Raw genomic sequence first — 23,509 nt, forward strand, 5'->3', positions numbered from 1 at the left:
CGTTTATAACATCATCCACTGTAGTAGTCTTTTCATCCAGCAGGGCCTGAACAAAAAATTTTAAAAATTCATAACTTTTGAATGGATTGTCCGATTTTCTTCAAACTTTCACTGCTGTGTTCTTCTGATATTGCTGCATTCTCTCAATCTTTATAAAAGGTGGATTTGTCCTTTAACAATGGGCATAAAATATATTTCTATTCAGGGAGGTGAGGTCCCTGCTTCACTACTTGCAATGATTAAGGAGGTGGACTTGTCCTTTAACCCATCAGCTCTCAAGAGAACTTTTGTCAAGACCACAAGCTGGACCTTTGAAACAGCATGACAGGTATTTTGTCTTCAACACAACAATCTATGGAAGATCTCAATGCAAACTAATGTTCTCACGGGATGTACTACCACTACTTCTGGGTCCTATTTCATAAAACTTGTTTAATATCAGTGACAACTGCCACATTTCTGTGACAAATTTGCTCTCAGCCAAACAGATGCAAGGATTTCAGTAGCTTATAACAACTATTACAACTTGTCACTCATAACAAGTTTTATGAAATGGGGCCCAGATCTGAATTGTAGTTATATGTTACGAATAAAATGCTGTGTTGATGTCCATTCAGGGGTCTGCAGATCATTTCATTATGCATTTATTAATTGTTACCTTATTACATTAATTTTTGAAGGGGAGTGGGTGGAGCTTGGGCATCAATAGCCCATTTTGCTGTTTCTTTTGTTTTTGAATCCAAAATATTTCATTCTCCTTTTTTTTTTTTAATTCTAGCCAAAAGTTTGTTGGGGGGGGGGGGATGTAGCTGAAGCACATGAAAACAAGAAACTGTGACTTTGAAGCATTTTAACTCTGCAGAGAAGAAAGTAGTGGCAGTAGTACTTCTATACACAAGAATATATGGGTATCCTTTTCATTGCAATTACAGTGGTACTTCTTTTTTAGTAAAGACTTGTCAAGTTTTGACTCCAATTTATCTGAGAGTGCTTTTCAAAAAAAATGCCTCAGAGCCAATCTCTTATTGTCAGTTGCTTTTTTTCTTCTTGTCAAAGTTTTTGTTTCTTTTCTTTTTCATCTTTGTTTCTTATCATTCCCCCCCCCCCTTTTTTTTCTTGGTGTAGATGACCGTGAGAACTTGTGCAGGGTTTCCTGCCCTTTTTTGCAGGAGCTGAAGGGGAATCATTGACATCGCTGCTTGTCTAACAGGTTCCGTCTGACAGGAAGGATCATACTTTGGCTGATGTGCGGCGGAGACGCCCTCTGGCAGATTGTGCGCTCACGAAGCACTTTGGACTCCAGCTCGTGGAGGAGTTGAATTTCAGCGGGTCGTTTCATACGCTAATGGAAGTGGTAGCTGCGTGCCGGTTTCAGGTTGATGTAAGTCTTTTTAATCTCCTCGGTTACCGGTTTTTTGATCTCGATGAATTTTTCACCCTTTGTTGTGCACACCTGACCATTTAAGTACCTGACCATTTTCTTTTTATCCTAATATCCAGAGAGAGAGAAGAGTGTGAGAGGGAAAGAGGAAAGAATATATAAATATCATAAGAGACTAGAAATGTCGCTTTGGCGACTGGTATGCCTCCGCCATAATGAATGATTTTCCTAATAGGTGTAGATAGTACATGCGGACAATGTGTGATTACATTTTCACAAAATTGGCAAAATATTGAAATGACAAGTTTGTCACAAATGTGTTGAATGTTCACCTTCCTTGACCTAGGTTTAATTGGGTGAATAGGAGAGCATGTATCTAGGGATTTAAGGACTTTAACTTGACTTTGACCCATTCATACATTTAGGCATTGAGTAATTTTCAAGGTACAGGTGTGGAGAAAAAGTGCAATTTCTGAATAGAATAGTAAATTGTTACCATTTTCATCTGGCCCTTGACCCTAAAATTCATAAGATAATCACTTTCAGGTAGAACATGCATAATATGTACTAAGTTTCAAGAGAACTTGAGCCACTTCCGAGATATGGAGGAAAAAGTTAGTTCAGCACTTTCACTTGATCTTTGACCTTTTGACCTTTGAGGCAAAAAAAGAAGAAAAAAAAAACTTTCCAGAGAATTTCTATTAGGTTACACAAGCATACACCAAATGTAAAAAAAAAAAAATAACCCTGCTGGCATTGCATAAATATGAGGGAAATAGTAAAATTTTGAAGTGTTGCACTTGACCTTTGACCCCTGACCTTTGACCCCATGAACCCTACATTCTCTAGATAATCACTTCCAGTCAGTACATGTATATACTATGTTCCATGAAGATACCTTGAACAATTTTCCAAGGTACGGAGAAAAAATAGAAGTTTTAATATTTTTACTTGACCTTTTGACCTTTGACCTTTGACCTCATGACCCAAACTTTCACCAGAGAATCTTAATTGGGTAATACATGTATACACTAAGTTTCAAGAAAACATCTTCAGGCATTCAATAGATATGGTGGAAATAGTGAAATTTTATGTATTTGACCTTGACCTTTTGACCTTTGACCTTCAGCATGTGCACCAAAAAGTTGATAGGCACAACTTCACCCCCTAATACACATACATGCTAAGTTTCATTAGGATACCTCAACAGGTTTTGATAGTTACCTTGTCCACAAAATTCATTACGGACGGACGGAAGGACGGACGGACGGACAACCCGAAAACATAATGCCTCCGGCACCACTTCGTGGCGGAGGCATAAAAAAGAGACATGAATTCAGTAAACAATATGGACAAAAATGTAGAGAGTGTTTTTGATTAACTACACTGGTCTGTAATGTCAAAACAATGGAGATTGGATGCATCTCAAGTTGCATGAAATGACGGATGGAGAAGACTTGATTAGGGAAAATTATGGAAAGTGGATAGTGAACCTTTTCAATGCTCCCTGGCATTAAGAATAGCTCAAAACATCGATGGCTTCTAAGGAAGTATAAATTACATGATTGGGATACACACTATTTATATATTTCTTAGTCATGATTTCAAGGTCAAACTACGACAAAACAAATTTCAGCATGAAAAAAGTCCATGGGATATTAAGAAAATATTAGAATGTATCACAAGTAAAGTCAGCAAAAAGCATTTGAATGCAAAGATATAACACATTCAGGAGATTAAGGATACAAGTGTAGTTCTACTTAATGTGTTCTTTCTAATCCATTGAGAGTAATCTTTTATAATTCTCTGGTTGTATATCTCAGCAGCATCAGCGGCCTAAATGCTTCAAATGCCATTTACATTTATGTCAAAGTTTTATGTATTTCTCTTTAATATGCTAAACTGCATCATCAGTGAATGAAGACTGACATGCATACAACAGAATTACAACAGAAATTCTCAAATACAGAATTAAACAGGAACAACGATATAAAATTACACTTAAAGGACAAGTTCACCTTTAATATACAGGTGGATTGAGAGAATGCAGCAATATTAGTACAACATGTTTATGAAAGTTTAAGGAAAATGAGACAATCTGTTCAAAAGTTATGAATTTTTTCAGTTTTAGTGTTGCCATTGCTGAATGAGAAGACTACTACAGCTTGTGATATCACATGTGTAGAACAATTTAAAGAACTATACAGAAAATTCAACATGTTTTCACTTTTCTTGCATATTAAGAGTTAGGGGGAATAATACTACCCTTTATACATCACTAACAAGTCGAGGGAATGTGTACTTTGTTCAAAAATGAAATTTTGTGGAATTCTCTTTATATTTTGCTTATGTTGTTCTACGCATGTGACATCTTAACCTGGAGTAGTCTTCTCATCCAGCAGTGACTTAGCAGAAACTTTAAAAATTCATAACTTTGGAACGGATTATCCAATTTTCCTCAAACTTTCACTGATATGTTCTGTTGATAATTGCTGCAATCACTCAGTCCACATGTATATTAAAGTTCAACTTGTCCTCTAAGCAAGCATGTTTTATTCATCAACCATTAACACTTGCACACTGTCACTAGAAACAATTACAGAAAAAAAAAAATGCTGAGTAATAAGTTTTGATCGGACCCTGCTTCACAAAACCTCAGAAAGCTACATAGCTTAATTTTCCTTTAGGTATTTTGGGTTTAATCAGGTTATTTGGAGTTTTGTCTTTTCTAACAGTTACCCTATGTTATTTCACATCCATAATGCTTTTAATTAATTTAGTAGAATAACTTTTTTAATCTCCAGAAATTGGTCATCTCAATCTTTTTCACCTATGGAGTTTGTTAAGGTGTGCATGACACAGTGTTAGCCTATGAAATTTGAAATCCCCTTTTTGCTCCACACACAAAATAACCCTAACTTTAAAGCCTACTTAGCAGCATTCCTACATATTTATTTTCAAATATTCACATTTGTGGTTTAGGAGGATCCAGTTACAATGAGTTGTACCAGTTTCTCATTTTGCAATTCATTGTAACCTCAAAAATCTTCTCATCAACTTTCTGTGGGATTACTGATGGAGGGTCACTTATGTTTTTGATTTGGTCACTTTTTTATTTATTATTGCCAATCCAAATGCAAGGATGTTTCACTTGAATATTCCTTCATACCAGTCTTTCTGTTACCTATTCAATGAACCATTGGCAACCACTTCCAAACAAAGTCAACAAAACCCACATGCGATTGAACCCTCAGTTCACATGTGTCACACCTACCCAAACAATCTCAATACATTTTACGTCCATGCTATTTGGGCAAAAGCGCATTTTTTTTTTTTTCACAAAATGGAGCACATTGCTTGTGAAGACACCTCAGACATTTGGTGCAAAAATATTTTTGAAGTAACTCTCTGCAGCATGTTCTATGCTGCAAAGAGAATTTATAGATGACGCACCCAATCTCTCCGATTCAGTCCTTGGGCAACATTCTACGTCGCAAATCACATAGTGCACTCTCGGTTGAAAGCAAACCATTCTCAAAGCCTACAAAGCCAGAGAGACCAGCAGACAAAGTGTGTCATGATTCGACGCGAGGTAAAAAAGTTATCGAGGTAAAAAAGTTATCGTTTATCAATCAGTCGCGGTGTTACTTTGGGCACCGTGGGCCCCCCCGAAGGAGGGAATCTCGGAGGGGTTGAAGGAGATAAAGGCTGGCTGGATCTGCCTCCTATCGCCTGCGAACGAGAGCTGGAAGGCGACAAGCCCTCCACGTGTGTGGGAGGAGGTTGATGAGTGGGAGGGGCAGAGGTAAGGCACTGATGATTTGTCAACTGAATGTGGAAACGTTAGACAAGAAAACATCACCAAATTGATGAGATTCTTTTGTCTCAGTGTATTAAAGGATCCACAGCTGAGTGCCACGCTGGACCTACAAATATCATGCGAGTGGTATCACAGAAAGACAACAACAGTGCATTCCTGTTTCAATTGGCAAAACCATTCTAGAACGATGATTTGAGAAGAAGGGCTAACACTACTGTTGCCTTGGTACACCTGTGGAGATATATAACTTTGGGTGATTTCAGGTTTGGTGCTAGTGCTCGTGCTGGTGTTTTCTGCCAAATTGCCTTAAATCAAGCTCCAACACTGTTGGTCATATTAATGCAAATAATATCAATCATAATTACTGACTCCCAAAAATTACTGTTATCTTCACACCACCATGAAGTCATGCAGGAATTTCACAATGACAAAAGTGATCGCACTTTGGTTAAATTCAAACATAAAAAGATGCAACAATGAATGTTTTGTCTATTAAAATTACGTGATGTTAGGAAGGATTTAGGTGTCACAAATTTCTGAGCATCTCCATAATACAATAATCTGAATAATTTTGCTCCCACGCAGATTTATGTGGCCATGTCTAGAGTGCTTGTGTACTTTAAATGTGTCATTATTGCATAAGCATAGGCTATGCACATACTTGGTGAGGGGAGATGACATGCATCAGTGAATGTGAAAGTGGGTCTTGTACGTATACAAGCATTGCTAACACTAACACCGACTTGAAATTTGATAATCCCTACGGGCTGGTGTTATCCAATACTTTAGAAAAAGCACAGACATTGCCGACAAGAATAGACAACCTAAGTTCAGCAGACCATTGTCATCAGTGCGCTCAACACTAGCTACTGGAACTACATGTACGTCATACTTTGAAGGTCAATCTGCTCACATCGGAAAGACTGCAAATTTGAGATTATTGTTTGTGCTGGTGTTGAGATAGCACTAGTACCGAATTTGAAATTACCCATTGTGCAAAACACTGTTCCGACCAAGTAATTTTACATGTTGTGATATTTGGCATCTTTTCACTTTGCTTTATGCTCAAATGATATTTCCCTAAACAAAACATCATGGTCTTTCTCATTCACAAAATATTATTCAGCTCTTATCGGTTTTTCTTTTGAACTAATGTGTTGCAGCAGGTTTTAAATATTTCAATAACATAAAAATTCCCATTCGATAATCCAATCCCTAAGAGGTCCTAAAATTCCCACAGACATTGTGCACAACCCATCCAGCCAAAGGTAAAGTGGAGGTACCTGCTTGGGTGCCAGTGGTTTGTGGGTGACCGTGTCATCATGTAGGTCCACGTAGCCGTATTTCTGCAGAATTGAGTCTCTGACCTTCTTGTCATCATGCGTCTTCTTTCTTGAGGACCACTGCACAAAGTAAAGAAAAAAAAAATTGTAGAGTGAAAACCCGCTCCATGCTTAAGTTGATGTTACCTAACAGAGTACAGTCAAACAAACAGAATAGAAGGATGAGTCTTCCAAATCAGACCAAAAAAAAAAAAAAAAAATTACAAGGTGCAGCCAGGCACGAACTTCATTTTCGTTATATGACAGATACACCCCTCATACTTTACAACAAAATGTGTATGTGGTTATTAAGTTTTGCCTCTACTGTTGGTGCGGTAGGTTGTATGAGCACGATAGCTATTTAAACTCTGCACCCTACTGCACGTCCATCCTGAAATAAACGCTCTTTTAACAGTATTGATTCATTGGGCTTAATCATTTAGAGGCAATAAGCGCTGGAAGCATGCATATTATAAAAACGCACAGACAAAAGTCACACATGAAATTTAGAAACTTGATCAATTCTGCTAAGGCCATCATTGATTGTTTTCCTCTTCACAGAAATTGTAGCAATGCTAAAGATACATGTATTTCATTGGCATGACTTTCTATAGCAAAACCAGATACACAAAACTCTTCCTTAGTCTTGAGGTCCCCCTTTAAGAAAATTATGGAATTTAAGAATTTCACAGGCTAAAGCAGAACAATTATACTGGTCACAGTCACATCTGCATACAAATGAGATGAGCTCATCATGTCTCGAGTCTCCCAATCATCTGCATAAAAAATCTTAAGGATATACCTTTCTTTTCTTCTTTAAAAAAGATTGATTCAAGAAGAAATTGTAGCCTTTGGGTGAAATTGTTCAAGTTTCTTAACAATTTAGCAATGTTTAACTTTAAGGGGATCATAGTTGTAGAATTATGAACAAAACAAATGACTTAACCACTCTATGCACCCACCAATGGAAGATTTGTGGGGTAATGACATCATTACTTGTCTTATTTGCTTATGAAATTTGATGATGACTGATAGAACTGTATTGTGGTAAATTCATTCTTAATCCAATTTCAAGGAAACTTCTATTTTAATACTGTCAGACTCAACCTGAACACGCGGAGGGGTCTTCTAAACCTGCGCTTCTAAGCCAGTGGGCTGCGATGTTGACCAAAAATGATATAAATAAGAGGCATATTGATCTAACTGAGCCTCGAAAAAATGTTTGCGGGTTGAAAATGTTTGAAAAGTGCTCCTCTAAACTATGCATAATCACTATTCAAATGTGATACTACAAGTTGTGTCGTCTAACGAATTCATAAACAAATACATTGAACTAGAAGAAGATTTACTTGCAAGTACATTTGTGACCCTGCATCACAAACTCAAATGCAAGAATTTTTTTTAAAATTCAGATTTTAAAGAAAATTCTCAGCATTACAGTGAGATACTGTATTAAAAAGTGGAAATGTTTGCATGAGTAATTTTTTGCACTTCACTGAGTAAGATGAATTTCACATGTTTTTAATTCCACAGAATCAAAATTTAAATTAGCATCAGTATTCACATAATAACAAGCAATTTGCATACTTTTACTTTTGCACTAACGGTAGTTTTCACACTGGAAAGATTTCCACTTTTACAGTTTAACTCATCAGGGGTTGATGTTCCTGACCCTCCACAATAAAAATATTATGAAATCTTGAACACGTTGAAGTGCTACTTCCAAACAGATTCCATTTTTATCACGTGGAGAACAAAAAGAGGATTAAAAGCTTAATAATTAGTAATGAAGTTTCACATTGATATGCTAAAAACATCGAAAAAACCCCCACATAATTTAATAAAATTTCCAATGTATATGGTTGGACGTGTCAATGGTGAACATTCAATTGTTAGAACATGTAATACCAGTGAGATATCAGTCTTCAAATCACAAGCACACAGTAGTTCCCCAGCAAGGTTGTTATCATTCATTTTTATAAAGTACAGTCTGACCTCCCTTATCCGGCCTCCCTTCATCCAGATTTCTCTATTATGCGAGCGCCATCTCAAAGTGATTTTTTTTTTTCAGTCTAATAATTACATGGAAAAGGGGGATTTCAAACTCAATCAATATTCCTACACAAACTCACATGAAGTACATATCATTCCCAACATAATTAACATACATTCACATCAAATCTTTATCTAAATAACGTGCATTCAGACATTAACTACAACAAGAGACCCGGGGGGTCATGCGCTCACCTGAGTATCGCAAGTTCACCTTCCATGCATTCTTGCAGATTCTTACCTGAGAACACTGGAAACTTATGGTGGGGGTAGCTTTCAGAGGTGGGGGTATGGTGTCCATTTACACATTTCATCACACTGGTAAAAATACCTGCCAAGTACACTGTACTTTATAGAATGTTGGATTGTGCAGCTTGCAGAAAAGAAAAAAAAAAAAGACTTAAAGCCCTATCACTTTTGATTAGAACTAGAGAAAAATATTATTGAATATTCATTAATTTAGGTTTGGACCTTCTGGGGCCTCCAAGGAAAGCATGGTGCCCATTCAAACATTTTGAGATCTTATCCCCATAAAAATGCTTCTTGCCAAGTTTGGTGAAAATCCATTATGTTGTTTTCAGCAAGAAGATGAAAATTCAGGCCCGCATATGGACCGCCCCCCCCCCCCATCCCATCCCACTTCCTTGGGTCCCAAGGGGGTGGGGGGGGGGGAGGGCACCCCTGATTCTCCCATGAACAAACTTGAAACAACAGTCATCGATATACTGACTCATTGTATTAACTTAGCTCAATCACTTCTGATTCTAGAGAAAATCTGTAAAGATTCCTTACAGGAGGGGGGGGGGGGAAGCAGGACCCCTGGGGCCCCCCAGGTTGGGCATGGTGCCCATTTGATGGAATTGAGATTCTATCCAACTAGGGATGCTACCTGCCAAGTTTGGTGAAAATTTGTGATAGGGTTTTCAAGAAAGAGATAGAAATTTACAATTTCGGTCCAAATTTAGGCCCTCTGGGGACCCCAGATGGGGCATGGTGACAATTTGATGGGAATGAGATCCTTTCTCCCTTGGGATGCTACCTGCCAACTTTGGTGAAAATTCATCAAGGCATTTTCAGGAAAAAGATGAAAATGTACAATTTGGGCCCCACCAGGACCCCTCCCCTGGGTCCCAAGGGGGGCACCCCTGATTCTGCCATGAACAAACTTGAAACTACAGTCATCGATGTACTAATTCATAGTATTAACTTAGCTCTATCACTTCTGATTCTAGAGAAAATCTGTAAAGATTCCTTACAGGAGGGGGGGGGGGGAAGCAGGACCCCTGGGGCCCCCCAGGTTGGGCATGGTGCCCATTTGATGGAATTGAGATTCTATCCAACTAGGGATGCTACCTGCCAAGTTTGGTGAAAATTTGTGATAGGGTTTTCAAGAAAAAGATAGAAATTTACAATTTCGGTCCAAATTTAGGCCCCCTGGGGCCTCCAGATGGGGCATGGTGCCCATTTGATGGGAATGAGATTCTTTCCCCCTTGGGATGCTACCTGCCAACTTTGGTGAAAATTCATCAAGGCATTTTAAAGAAAAAGATGAAAATGTACAATTTGGGCCCCACCAGGACCCCTCCCCTGGGTCCCAAGGGGGGCACCCCTGATTCTGCCATGAACAAACTTGAAACTACAGTCATCGATGTACTAATTCATAGTATTAACTTAGCTCTATCACTTCTGGTTGTAGAGAAGAAGAGTTTTTAAGATTCCTTCATTTTAGGGGGTTTGGGCCCCTCTGGGCCCCCCCCCCCCCCCCCCCCCCAGGTGGGCTATGGTGCCCACTTGAACAAAATTGAGATCCTATCCCCCTAGGGATGCTACCTGCCAAGTTTGGTGAAAATCTGTCAAGGGGTTCTCCGGAAGAAGATGAAAATGTAAAAAGTTTACGCACGACGGACGACGCACGACGGACGAAGAGTGATCGCAATAGCTCACTTGAGCCTTCGGCTCAGGTGAGCTAACAAAATCATTGCCAGAACATGAACAGAAAACTTTTCATTAAATCAGGGCACCATACAGGCTGTTGTTCATTGAGCAAATTATCAGAGAATTCTGAATGCAGACCAGCTGATGAGGACGTGACATGTTCACACAATACGTGCCCCTCTCGCTCTCATTGCCACATGTAGGTCACATGCACAGCCGTCAATATGACTAGACTCGCAATGGTTCGAGTTCATTGGCTGGGCGATGAATGACATTAACACTCACTATTTGTACCATTGGGTAAGCAGCTGCATGTATCAAACACTGAGTCTCCCATATCTGGCCAAATCCCTTATCTGGACGAGCGCCGGTCCCGACATGTCCAGACATTAAGAGAGGTCAGACTGTATGACAATTTGACAGTGACGGAAGTGCAGCAAAAGTTCTTCTGTAATGTGAGATTTTACCGTTGGCCTCTGACGTACTGTGACGTGATGGCAAGGACGTATGTGTGGGTGTTACATATCTCACAAATTATGTCTCATCAAGGACAACTTCATCAATCAGCCCAAAGCACACAATTGGTGAAATTTTTAAGAAAAAAAAAATGCAATGTTGACCTTTACCGAACCTTGTGTCCCACACAGTACCATTTCAAATGTGTCCTTTTTTTCTTCTCTCTCTCCCTCTTAAGTTACAACATAAGCACAAAATTTGAAAAACAAAAAACCAAAAAACAGAACAAAACAAGACATAAAACAGAGAAATCAACATTCAGTACACTTGGCCCTACTTTTATTATCATCTCGAAGGTGCTAGACTTGTTTTGACTAGAAAACAAAACAGGCACGAAATATATTCATCTTGTGAATCATAGCTTCAGGATTTTCAAAATCAGATGGCCATTGAGTGTAGTCGATTCGGACCTCTTGGGGTCTTGAATGCCAAACATGGAGGAAAGTCAACAACACTCCAGCGCCTTCATAAGTTTCCTCCTACCTCATCTTTTGTCACCACTGGGACGTCGTCATCACTCTCTACCCTCAACAACATCAACTGAACAGCCTCTTCCAGCTGACCATTGGCGGTTGCCAGGCAACGGCGGGCATCCAATGCGCAGGATGCGGGGAACATCTCGAGGAGCTGTCTGATTTGCATATCGGCATCCTCATCACTGGAATCCTTGAAGAAAGTGGATAACAATCATAGCATAAGAATGGCAGTCTGCAAAAAAAAATGTAAGTCAAATAATGACTGGCTACATTGACTAGACAAAAGATGAAAGCATGTTATGCAATGACTCTCAACCTGCTAGATTTTGTGGGGAAACTCAGCAATAAAAAAAAACATCTCAGTCTGAAAACAATTAGTCTCTGATGTGATATGAATAGAAAAACAAATGAAAGCCTCTTAGGCTAGATGAGTGTTTGGTTGTTTGTTTGTTTGTGTGCATAATGTAAAATGTAAGTCAAATAATGACTGGCTACGTTGACTAGACAAAAGATGAAAGCATGTTATGCAATTGCTCTCAACCTGCTAGATTTTGTGGGGAAACTCAGCAATAAAAAAAAACATCTGTCTGAAAACAATTAGTCTCTGATGTGATATGAATAGAAAAACAAATGAAAGCCTCTTGGGCTAGACGAGTGTTTGGTTGTTTGTTTGTTTGTTTGCATAATGTAAAATGTAAGTCAAATAATGACTGGCTACATTGACTAGACAAAAGATGAAAGCATGTTATGCAATGACTCTCAACCTGCTAGATTTTGTGGGGAAACTCAGCAATTAAAAAAAACATCTGTCTGAAAACAATTAGTCTCTGATGTGATATGAATAGAAAAACAAATGAAAGCCTCTTGGGCTAGATGAGTGTTTGGTTGTTTGTGTGCTTGTTTGTCTGTTGTTTGTTTGTTTGTTTGTTTCATAATGTACAATGTAAGTCAAATAATGACTGGCTACGTTGATTAGACAAAAGTCGACAGCATTTCATACAATGACTCTCAACCTGCTAGATTTTGTGTGGAAACTCACCAATGAAAACACATCTCAGTCTGAAAAAAAAATAGTCTCTGATGTGATATTAATAGAACAAATAAAAGTTTTTTGCGCTAGATGAGTGTTTGGTTGTTAGTTTGCTCACTTGTCTGTTTGTCTATTTGTTTGTTTGTTTGTTTGTATGTTTGTTTGTTTAAGGTTAAGAAAGGCAACAAACTTCTGTTACTGTGGGAATTGCTTTGTTTATTTATTTGCATTGATCTGCATGAAGTAGAAAAAATTGTGCATCGCAAGGATGATATGGCCACATGAACTTTTGACTCAAATTTATCACAGTTTCGCCTAACAGTCTAAAAAAAGGCAAATGTCCTGCAATATCCAACTCTGGCACCAGGTTCGATGGACATCTGATGGACATGTAAAAGTTTATACATTGAAAGTAAACCAATTCCCATTGCAAGAATAGTGCTAGCACATAATAATTAATCCATTGCCTGTGAGACATTGTTATTTCCCATAGGTTTAGTAGTAGTATATCACGCATTTCATTGTTACAATTTTGTGATTGATATTCGCAAAATAATATCGGAACACCAAAGTAAAGGCAATTACCATTATAACAAAGTCCTTGGGGCCAGTAGTTTTCTTTTGTTAAATAAAAAAATGTTTCCAACCAAACAATAATGTAAATAAAGATATTTAGATGACAATTTTGGGACCTGAATTTTTACTTCATTGAAATGAGATTTATTTTCATTAAAACTGTGCTTGTTATAACAGGAATGCACTGTATCATCTCCCATCACAAACATACTATGTATGTTATCTCCAAGGTGGATAATCTACAAGTTTGCTTCTTGAGAAAAGATGATGCTCATATCCCATTCTGTTGCTGTGGTTCTCAATCACAGATGTGGCTACATGTACTCGCACAATTTTCTCATGTCTTGATTCGTGGTCTGAACTTCACACTGTAATGATTTAATTGATTGAAAAACAGCATATTGCCCACAATGGGGTAGCAAAAGCAGGGATAATCTTGCACTCACATAAGATTGCTCTAAATTTCAAAGACTGTGTGATGTATTAGTGTCACAACCACACAAAAAGCCCCCCCCCCCCCCCCCTCCCACCACCACCACCACCCTTATCATAACAGACAACAATACAAATCCTCAACTATAAGATTGAAGCAAAATCACATTTTGGAGATGTACCTACCTTTGGTACTTGGCCCTTGCCACTGTTTCTCTCTGGGCTGGAAGTGATCTCAATCAATGTGGACCTGGTCTTCCCGGGGACAGGTAGGCATTCAGGCTGATCCCCGATGGGGGACATACAAGGAGAAACAGATCCGGGTGGAGTGTTCTCTGCAGGGACATACAGTGTATGATGCAGAATGACATATAATATGCCTTTTAAAACCAAATAGGCTAGCTTTGCTCTGTGACACAAGTATAGTACAGCTGTATATCATTCACACACACACACCACACACACAGACATACAGACACACACATACATTATACATACACATTATACATATACACATATTTGTAGATATTCAAAACAGATCCCATCATTTACGTTGACACTAATTCCACACTTGCTACCAACACACAGGTTCTGTAACTCTCAGTCTATTCAATTGGTCTCTGAAAATTGCTAATGCGAGTCTACATTAGGCATGAGCAATAATAACATTATTTTTTTTCAATATCCTATAAAAAACAACAACAAGCTGTCTGAGGATGTACAGTTTCAATCTACTGCCGATACAAAAACCGATCTTACTTGGACGCAGTACTCTTTTGTCAAGAAAAATAGAAACCATACACTCTTCTTTTGTATTTTCTGCACGCAAGGCCTGCCAGAACACAAACTTTGCTAAACCAAATTATATTACATCTTAGCAGATAAGGTATTTACTACATGGGCTATATTTTGTTGTACTAGGAGAAACAGATTGTGTTTTTTTTCTTCTAGTAATGTGACACTAGCAATCTTTACTCTTTCCTTTTCCTCTCCTCTCCGGAGGCTACAAGCTAGGGTGTTCAACATCAATGTCTTACATCAGAACTGAGCTCGCTGTCAGCATCAAAGGTACTCTTTACCATTGGGAGTAGTGATTTCAAAAATGTTAGAGATATCACATTTGATGCACATTGTATGTATAGGTCAGCTGTATCACAAAACATCCTACCATATAAGAATTTTGTAAAAAAGCCGACAATATACAAGGAGATATCACTATTTTCCACACTAAACCATATCTGTGTACAGTTTAGTCTAGAAATATCTTTATCATTAACTATTGTTCTCATTTTGTATATTTAACAATTAATATATATCATCTATCTACTGATTTAACTTTTCACATTGGTTGTTTCTATCCCTAACTCATATTTTAGAACTATTTTGAAACACTAAAGCTGGGGTTTTGTTTCATCTGCAAATGGTAAATAATGCCTTTAAGGCCAACAACATTCAACAAACAATTCCAGAGAGATCAAAAGGCAATAGAACATTATTTGCTCATCTTGTGAAAGAGGTAATTTCACATGTAACACATGACAAGTATTCGAGTTATAAAGCAAAATTGCAAGAGATCTGAAACACCCACTTTCACCATCAAACACAATTTTCCTTCTAACCCTTGTAAGACCACCACCACCACAGAATACCTTTAAATTTGCATTTAGATGAACTGCAAATGGTTGTGACAATGTTAAGGTGACAATAAAGCATAATTTACCTTTTTCTTTCTGATGAGTGACATCATCGGCAAGCTTGAAGATCCAATCACAAATCTTCTCACTGCAAATTAAACCGGATACTGCCAAGTGGTACTTTAATGCAGCAACAAGAAGTGCTCTACCAAATCCATTTTGTGTAGAACAATCTCAGAATTACAGAGTTTTTAAGATCAAACCAGACTAAGCCTTCAAAGCAGTTATACTCCCTCTAAATTGGTCATGTCTTGCATTACAAATATGATGGAGTCTAAAAGACATCTTCTAGATATCTCCAAATAAACATGCACAAATACATGTATCATAATGCACAATCTCAACTACATCCTGGTAACAATAATAAAAATGATAATAATGATAATGAAAAAATTGTAAAAACATCTATATAGAGAGTTTTAATGCAAGAATAGATATAATCATTTTTATCAGCTTAAGATACGTTTAACTCTGCTGAAAAACAAAATAAAATGTGATATTCTTAATAACATCTTCAAAAAGGTTCTTGTTATGTACAGTATAAGAGTGCAGTTTCATCAAAAAGAGGTTATTTTCTTTTATTTGATGATGACCTTCCTTGGAAGAAAAAAAAATGAAGATGGCATTTATCTGTTTTTCCATTGAAAGTCTTCATGTTCACATCTTTAAAAAATGGTAGAAATAAAGAAATAAAAGAAATGATGCACTCTTCTCATGAAATCTTGTATGCCCACTGAATGACTCCTCTGGACGTAGAGCATCATACCTGCTAACGGCTTCAAATCCTGGAATGTAGGCCTGCATCATCTCCACAAAACTCTCAACCTCAAACCCATCATCGCTTCCAAGATCCTCCAGGACGCCCAGCATGTAGGAGAGGACAATTTCATCTATGCCGCTGGTCGGGACAGAAACGCAGAAAAGTTTGCCGAATTGGAACCACTTGGTATCTCATCTTGACAGCTCAAATCTCTTAACATGACTAGATACCTTAAACAGATGACAGCCCAGCCATGAAAATCGAAATTTAAAGAAAAAAAAAAAGAACATTCTAGAAGAACCTATTTGCTACTTAGCAAGTGGGAGAGGTTTCCAGCCCATTTACAACAATTTGGTTTTTCAGAACAACCATCAATGAAATAAAGTAAAAGGCAGTTCATTTGTTGTTTTCTATCATATCTTTAGAATATAGTTAGCAACAAAGATAATGACCAGTTCTTTTCAATATGTATGGCAAAATACAAAGCAGTAACAGGATATTAAAACAAACTGAACACGTAATGGTAGTTTCCTCTCAATTTTCATTGCACATGTGACCTTGCATCACAAAACTAGCAAGGTCAATTCCACGGAAAGGTTGCATTTTATGAAAATCAAACTATTGAGTATAGATGATTAATGAAGCTTAATTAGATGATCTGGTATTGTTCACTCAAGGCAGCCTTTCACAACGGATATTTTGATACCTCATTTGTGAACATCGGTGAACATGGAGTGGAGTTATGTCCGAAAAACCTTCATTTTTCATGAAAATTGCCAATTTTTGCAGAATTTACGTATCATTTCTGATACACTATTATGACCATAATACAGCATGTGTAATTCTCAGATGGCTTATTTTCTGAATGTTCTTTGGTCATAGATTGGTTTTATGATGTTTTAGAACTTGTTCCGGTATCAGTAAATATTATTCTCTCAATCTCAAAATGTGGTAGTTGATAGCGTCCCATAAGTCACGTTTTTGTGTCCCATCAGTCACACTGGTTTTCCCTATCCTGCTACTGTACCAATGAGTAGATATTCATACCACTTGGCTCAGGGTAAGCACCAACCCTTTGCTACATTCAGGAAAGAAAATATCTTTCCAGAGACTCTGTGTGTAAGAATATTTCAGAACTTACTTTCCCATGTGAAAAACGGTGGTCCTCAAATGTCCCATAAGTCACGACAGCAATTTTTCGTTGCTGTACGTAATGCAATGATACTTCTCAAACTAAGTATGGTGTTTTCATAAACTGTGATATGATAGATCTAACCATGAACTGAGAAAAATGCATTTGATGCAACTATTTTCTCAAAATACTGGTTTGAAATTGCCAAAAATTGTCACTTTGTCCCATAAGTCACAATGGAATTGACCGCAAACAGTTGTCTGAAAAGAATTCAAGTTTGGGTCAAATAAAAGATGCACTGATTTAGAATGATACTTAATTCATTACAGTTTCCTGTCCACAACAATGAGCATTTATATCCAACCTGAAAGTAAACTGTGAGAAGAAAAAAGAACTTTGACACTGAGTGCGCTGAATCATGCCTTAATAAGCCTGAGACAACCAAAAACCAAGACAAAACAACAGGATTTAAAACTATGAACAACTTCTACAAAGATATAATCTGATTATATTTCACATACATTTAAGGACATTCTATTCATGAATCATGGATGCCATCTTTAAACTGCATTGTAGTATTCTGAGGGCTGAAAGGGAGGGAAACAGAATTTTTACCTTTCCTGCAATAGACATACCCATGTGTAGTATTATAATTGGGGGAAAAAGAAGTTTCCATGAAACCTGCAATATTTTGAGTAAAAAAAAAAGTATAAAATACTTGTACTACCAAAATGTAAAAGTTTACATCTCTGATTATTATTTTATTCTAAAGGAATCTGACTGATCTACAAGTAACTGCTTTAATGCATGCTTCCATGCTCCACTTTGGTAGAAACTGGAGAAAAAAAAAGAGTCTAGGATAACTTTGGTTCATAAAAATGATAAACACCAAAAAAAAAAACAACAACAAAAAACAAACATATATCTACATATATCATGCCAGGATTTCTGTCAAGGTGCAGATTTCTAAAGAAAAAGATATTATAATGCTATCTAAAGTGTTTTTACTATGGCCACAACTGCTATTGCCAGCAGACTCAAACCAGGCAATTCAGGATTGATTATCTATGGCCTTATCCACTAAAAGCAAATATAGCCAGGGCAATGCACTTTCCGTTTCCATCACTACCTCAAGACCAACACGTTAAAGGACAAGTCCACCTTCATACACGTAAGGATTGAGAGAATGCAGCAATATTAGTAGAACACATCATTGAAAGGTTGAGGAAAATTGGACAATCCATTCAAAAGTTACGAATATTTTAAGCATCTGCGCAGTCACTGCTGGAAGAGAAGACTACTGTACTACATTGTATGATGTCACATGCGTACAACTATAAGGAAAATAAAAAGAGAATTTCACAAAACTTTACTTTTTGAATAAAGTGCACGGTTCTTCGACTTGCTACTGACGTATGTTAAGGGTAATATTATTCCCCCTGCCTTCTGAAAGAGAGAAGTCGAGTGTTCTTTTGTTATGCCAGAAAAATGGAAATATGTTGAATTTTCTTTATTCTTTCTTTATATCATTGTACTCATGTGATATCACAAGCAATAGTAGTCTTTTCATCCAGCCGTGACTGAGCAGAAACTTCAAAAATTCATAACTTTTTAACGGATTGTCCGATTTTGCTCAAACTCTCACTGAAGTGTTCTACTAATATTGCTGCATTCACTCAACCCACATGTCTGTGAAGGTGAACTTGTCCTTTTACTCTGCAAACTTTTGCACTGGACCAACAAACCACATGCTGGTTTCTTGATCTCCATTGGACCTCTCTTGGAGAGGATGACAGAATGTTTTTTTAATATTGGATTGTATTGAACTGAATATTTTTCTTTTGTCCACAAATAAAACTGGAAAAATATTCTTTCGACCAGCATTACATACAAGAAAAACACTTGTAGAACAACTGTTCAAAAAACACAGAAGGGAAAGGTCAGAGTGAAAACAAAAACCCACACTCATTCCTGTTGGTAGAAATATCATGCACACAACACCAATCCATTTAAACTAAGTTAACCAATAATACAAGTTCTTTTAAACAAGTGACTAACACAAAACTTCATATAGTTATCTTCCATTACATAGTCTGACCAGACTCCAGTCATTTGAAACGTATAAATGTTTTATGCAAAAAAAAAGAAAGAAATGTGAACGCTACATTGCCATTGTCATTTTGTCACATTACTGTTGTCATTATTTTCATCTTAAACACTAGTATCAACATATTTGTCACTATCACCATTACCACCTGTCAACAATTTATCAGGTTGGTAAACTACTTGAAATTTTAGCATGTCAGCAATGTTGCATGGAGGGGGGGGGGGGGACTCATGAAAGTGTATACTGTAAAAGTGGTTTCTTTCGCGTACAGAAACTTTCGCGGTTTCCATCGGTGCCGACTTTTTCGCGTGTGTTTAAATTCGCGGTCGGTAATGATAGCGTTGTAACAAGCCACGAGTTCAAAACATTTTCGCGTGATGTTAAATTCGCGGTTCAACCTCAAAGCGCAAAAATAAAACCACCGCGAAAGAAACCACTTGTACAGTACTGCCTAGAAACACATTGTCATTCCATGTGGCAAAGGGTCCTGGGAAGAATTCTCTGGACACTCTCCGGTGCCATCTTACAAATTTATGTAGAGTATCTTTTAAAATTTGACCTCTGTGAATGAGATGCAACTGAGGATAAAATCTTGTAGTTTTGAAGTTTGTGGATACATTTGAGTTTCTTTGTGTCAGCACATTATCATTTTTAGGCACTTGATGCTCTGCCTCTGAATGATGAAAATTTCTTGGGATGGCTGGCAAAAATAAATCAAGCATGCTGCTGCAAGCCAACAACATGTTAAAAGCCCCTTGTGGACCATCCTGCATTATCACTGTGACTTACTCAAGAGATGCATCTGGGATGTGTTCAGCAACAAACTCCGAGAGAGAGGTCTGTATCAACACATGGCCAGCATCACAACTCTCAGCAGATGCCATTGTGGTGGGCAAACATCTAGACGTCTAGAATGTTCAAAAGAAAAGATTTGGTTCATCATAGGTGGAATTCTTTTTATTATCTTGTATTTTTAGCAAAGCAAATACCATGATTATAAGATACGTTGGTTCTTGCATTCATCTACAGAGCGGATCTTAGAAGCATATTGCACCATTCACTTTCAAGAGAAGGTTCAGGGTTTGAATAGTGCCACAGCACTTGTCTTTTGGAACTTAAATCAGCTAAATACTTTGTCGACATGGAATGGTGATCCTTTTTGCGCTGGTGTATAGTGAATGCCTGGTAGTGGTAAGAATCAAAACATTATACAGTGCACTCCCGTTACAACGAACACGGTTATGCACTTGTCAATGTAATGACGCACCCCACTACCCCCGGACATGGGTGCGTCATGGTCATTTTTTGACTGACCACACGGGGTTTTTGACGGACACCACAGTCACTTTTTTGACGGACATAACGCTGCAAGTGACGAACACCACAGTCACTTTTATGACGGACAACACGTTGAAAGTGACGCACACCTCGGTCACTTTTTTGACGGACATCCTCGGTACATTTGACGCACCCCCGTAAATACTGAAACGATTTTTGCATACGTTTTATTCAAGCAATTTCATTTTCTTTTGGTTCGTACACATAATTTGTAAAAGTTTCGACAAGTTTTCCTTACCATGTAAGCACCGTATTGTCATTCACCGTACATCACGCTGCTGCTACCATATTCCGTACAGTAGTATGTATTCTGTGCATGCAATCCATACATGACAATCACATGTTGTGTGCAGAATGCGCTGAGTGTGCGCGGCCATTGCTAGTGCGGTGGATGCATACTGCTGCAACGCAGGTAGGTACACACCACGCCACGGCATTCATATTCCCACTCGAGTACTGCGTAACTACAGCCTAGTCGCGGTACGTAGAGATTCGCACAGCTAGCTAACAGCGTCGCGCGCGCGTCTGGTCAGCTGGTGGGGCTATCCCGCGAGCAGAAAATGGCATGCGGCAGGTAGTTCTTCTGCTGCCGTTTCGACAGGAAAGATTGAACTATAAAGTTCTTACATCGCTGAACAGTCCCTGGTTTGAGATTGAGTATGCATGATTTCATGGGTTTGTTGGAGGGAAAATGTAAGGAGAAAGGGTGGCTTTTAAATTCTTTGCTTGCCAGATTCTGGCAAGCATTTTTTCCTCTTATTCCAAAACGCTTCCCGACTTTGATTTTCACTTGCCGCGGGAAAGCGCTCAATGTAATTTCACTCGCGTTACGTGTATCCGGGACCGGTAGCGTGCAAAAATGCGTGCAGTTTTCCATAGCCAAGTAACGTACCATGACCCACCCCTCGATTCAAAATAATGCGTGTTATTTTCCATAGCCAAGTGACGTACCATGACGCACCCCTCGGTCAGAATTTTGACCAACAATGATGGGATTTCGACGCACCCCTCGGTCAAAAATTTGACGGACAAAGCTGGTAAAATGACAAACACCTGGGTCACAAATTTGACGGACCAAACGAGGAAATGACGCACCCATGTCCGGGGGTAGTGGTGTGAGTCATTACATTGACAAGTGCATTATAACGAAATTTCGTTATAACGAAGTAAATCTTCTGGTCCCAAAATTATCACCATTAAAATCTATGGTACAAAATTCGCTTATAACGAACACGGTTATAGCGAAATTTCTGTTATAACGAAGTCTTTTCCGAGCACCACAGAGAAAGAAAAACAAAAGAAATGTATTCCGTTATAACGAAATGCGAATTGCTTTCGAAAATACGTAGCGGAACAAGCATGGGTGAACGCTTCACACCACTGTGTGTTTGCTCCTTGTGTCACGCACAGTTTCTGAGGGGAACTTGCGTTTATTATTGTAATACAGTTATTCCATCACATTTCACACAGCTTTCCAGTGTATGATGAGTATTCAACAAACAGAATATGATATATATACGTGGTTTCCTTGTTTTCGTTATATATTGTATTTGTTCGGTTATAACGAAATTTCGTTATAACGAAAGAAAACTGCCGGTCCTGAGCATTTCATTATAACGGGAGTGCACTGTAGTACGGCTGGATTTAGGTAGGGTGTGTGCTCCATTTGACCGAAAAATCGGTCTGTATCTTGTCATCAGGGATATGTTCTACGGACACTACAACTGGCTTTACGGAATGAATCCCTCCACCCTCAAGAGGAGAGCCGTAAAAGCAAGAAAAAAATGATTAAAGACTCCTCCAGACAGACAGATTTTTATGTCTAGTGCTCCATAACAATAAACATAGCACTTTGCAGACAATTATAGCTGGACTACAAGTTACGTACATGTAGACATTGATGACATTCCATATTCTATTTCTATTTTAATGACACAGATTTAATCATCTAGCATGAGAAGTACAAGAGGCCAGGTGTTGGATTCTGTACAGTGCCACTCAGTGCATGCAGTGTCAGTGCTCACACTGTCACAGGGTTTATGCCGTATAGATCTAGACTAGACTAGACTAAATTAATATAGAATCTAGACCTTTGGTCTATATGGTTTTGGTGTCACTCCCTTCCCACCCCACGTAAATTTATCTCAGTAATCAAAATTCATAAATCTATAGCTTCACTAGCACCATTATCTTGAATGGTATTTGTTAACATGGTATCATAACATATAGTTATCGTCGCTTGGATAACTCAAACCCGAAAGGCAAAACGTTTATCATACATAGTCAATGTGAATAGGTCTAGATCACTCGGTCTTTCAGTAGCAGTGTTTACACTAACACGATTATGAATACATGGGACTGAATCGTGATCTTGTCAGTTGCAAATTCAGCCCCATGAATAAAACTTGTTCGATAGTCCTTGACATCGCAATAACCTTAATCATGGCACGGAATCTTTGCATAACCTGAATGCCTACCTTTTCTCGCGCCTTTGTCGTATATGTGTACTGCTAAGGTGCAGAATAGAGGTCCAAAACACGTAGCACGTCTCTACCCACACAACAACAACGATTAACGTCACAACTGGCGCTATTTATGCCAATCATTACATTACAGTCAATTCGACCGCGCAAATGCCGATGCCCAATGCCCACCTAGTAGTCCCTGTACCATAACATGTTGTTGTTCCCTGGCCTCTTTGCTCTTCAGTCTTCCCCGCCCTCAATCGTTCGTGACCCCACTACCAATCCAGTAAGGGGGTACGAAGGCATTGCAAGAAAGTTGCAATTAATTGCAAGCACCCTTCTTGCAACAGCAACTAGCGATCGATTACAAGTTGCAGTTGATCTATCTATTACAAAGTTTGCGATAGATATTTTGCAATTGATTGCACTTCGACTTTCTTGCAACACACCCCCCCCCCCGATAATTCCAACAG

The 23,509-nt window shown here is 38.3% G+C and overlaps 1 protein-coding gene across 1 annotated transcript; it reads right to left on the minus strand.

Annotated features, from left to right (window-relative positions):
• Positions 1-924: 924 nt before the first annotated feature.
• LOC139727107 (CUE domain-containing protein 2-A-like) lies at positions 925-23,148 on the minus strand. Its single transcript, XM_071638085.1, has 8 exons — positions 23,049-23,148; positions 20,023-20,141; positions 16,001-16,132; positions 15,261-15,322; positions 13,727-13,875; positions 11,510-11,692; positions 6,485-6,604; positions 925-1,489 (listed from the first exon to the last, which is right to left on the minus strand). Exons 2-8 carry the CDS (start codon positions 20,115-20,117, stop codon positions 1,343-1,345), a joined length of 888 nt encoding a protein of 295 aa, XP_071494186.1. The 5' UTR covers positions 20,118-20,141; positions 23,049-23,148; the 3' UTR covers positions 925-1,342.
• Positions 23,149-23,509: the final 361 nt, after the last annotated feature.

Source organism: Diadema antillarum, unplaced genomic scaffold (genome assembly GCF_040938485.1).
Source record: "Diadema antillarum isolate AM-2024a unplaced genomic scaffold, OU_Dant_1.0 seq00000119_RagTag, whole genome shotgun sequence".
Taxonomy (NCBI): Eukaryota; Metazoa; Echinodermata; class Echinoidea; order Diadematoida; family Diadematidae; genus Diadema; species Diadema antillarum.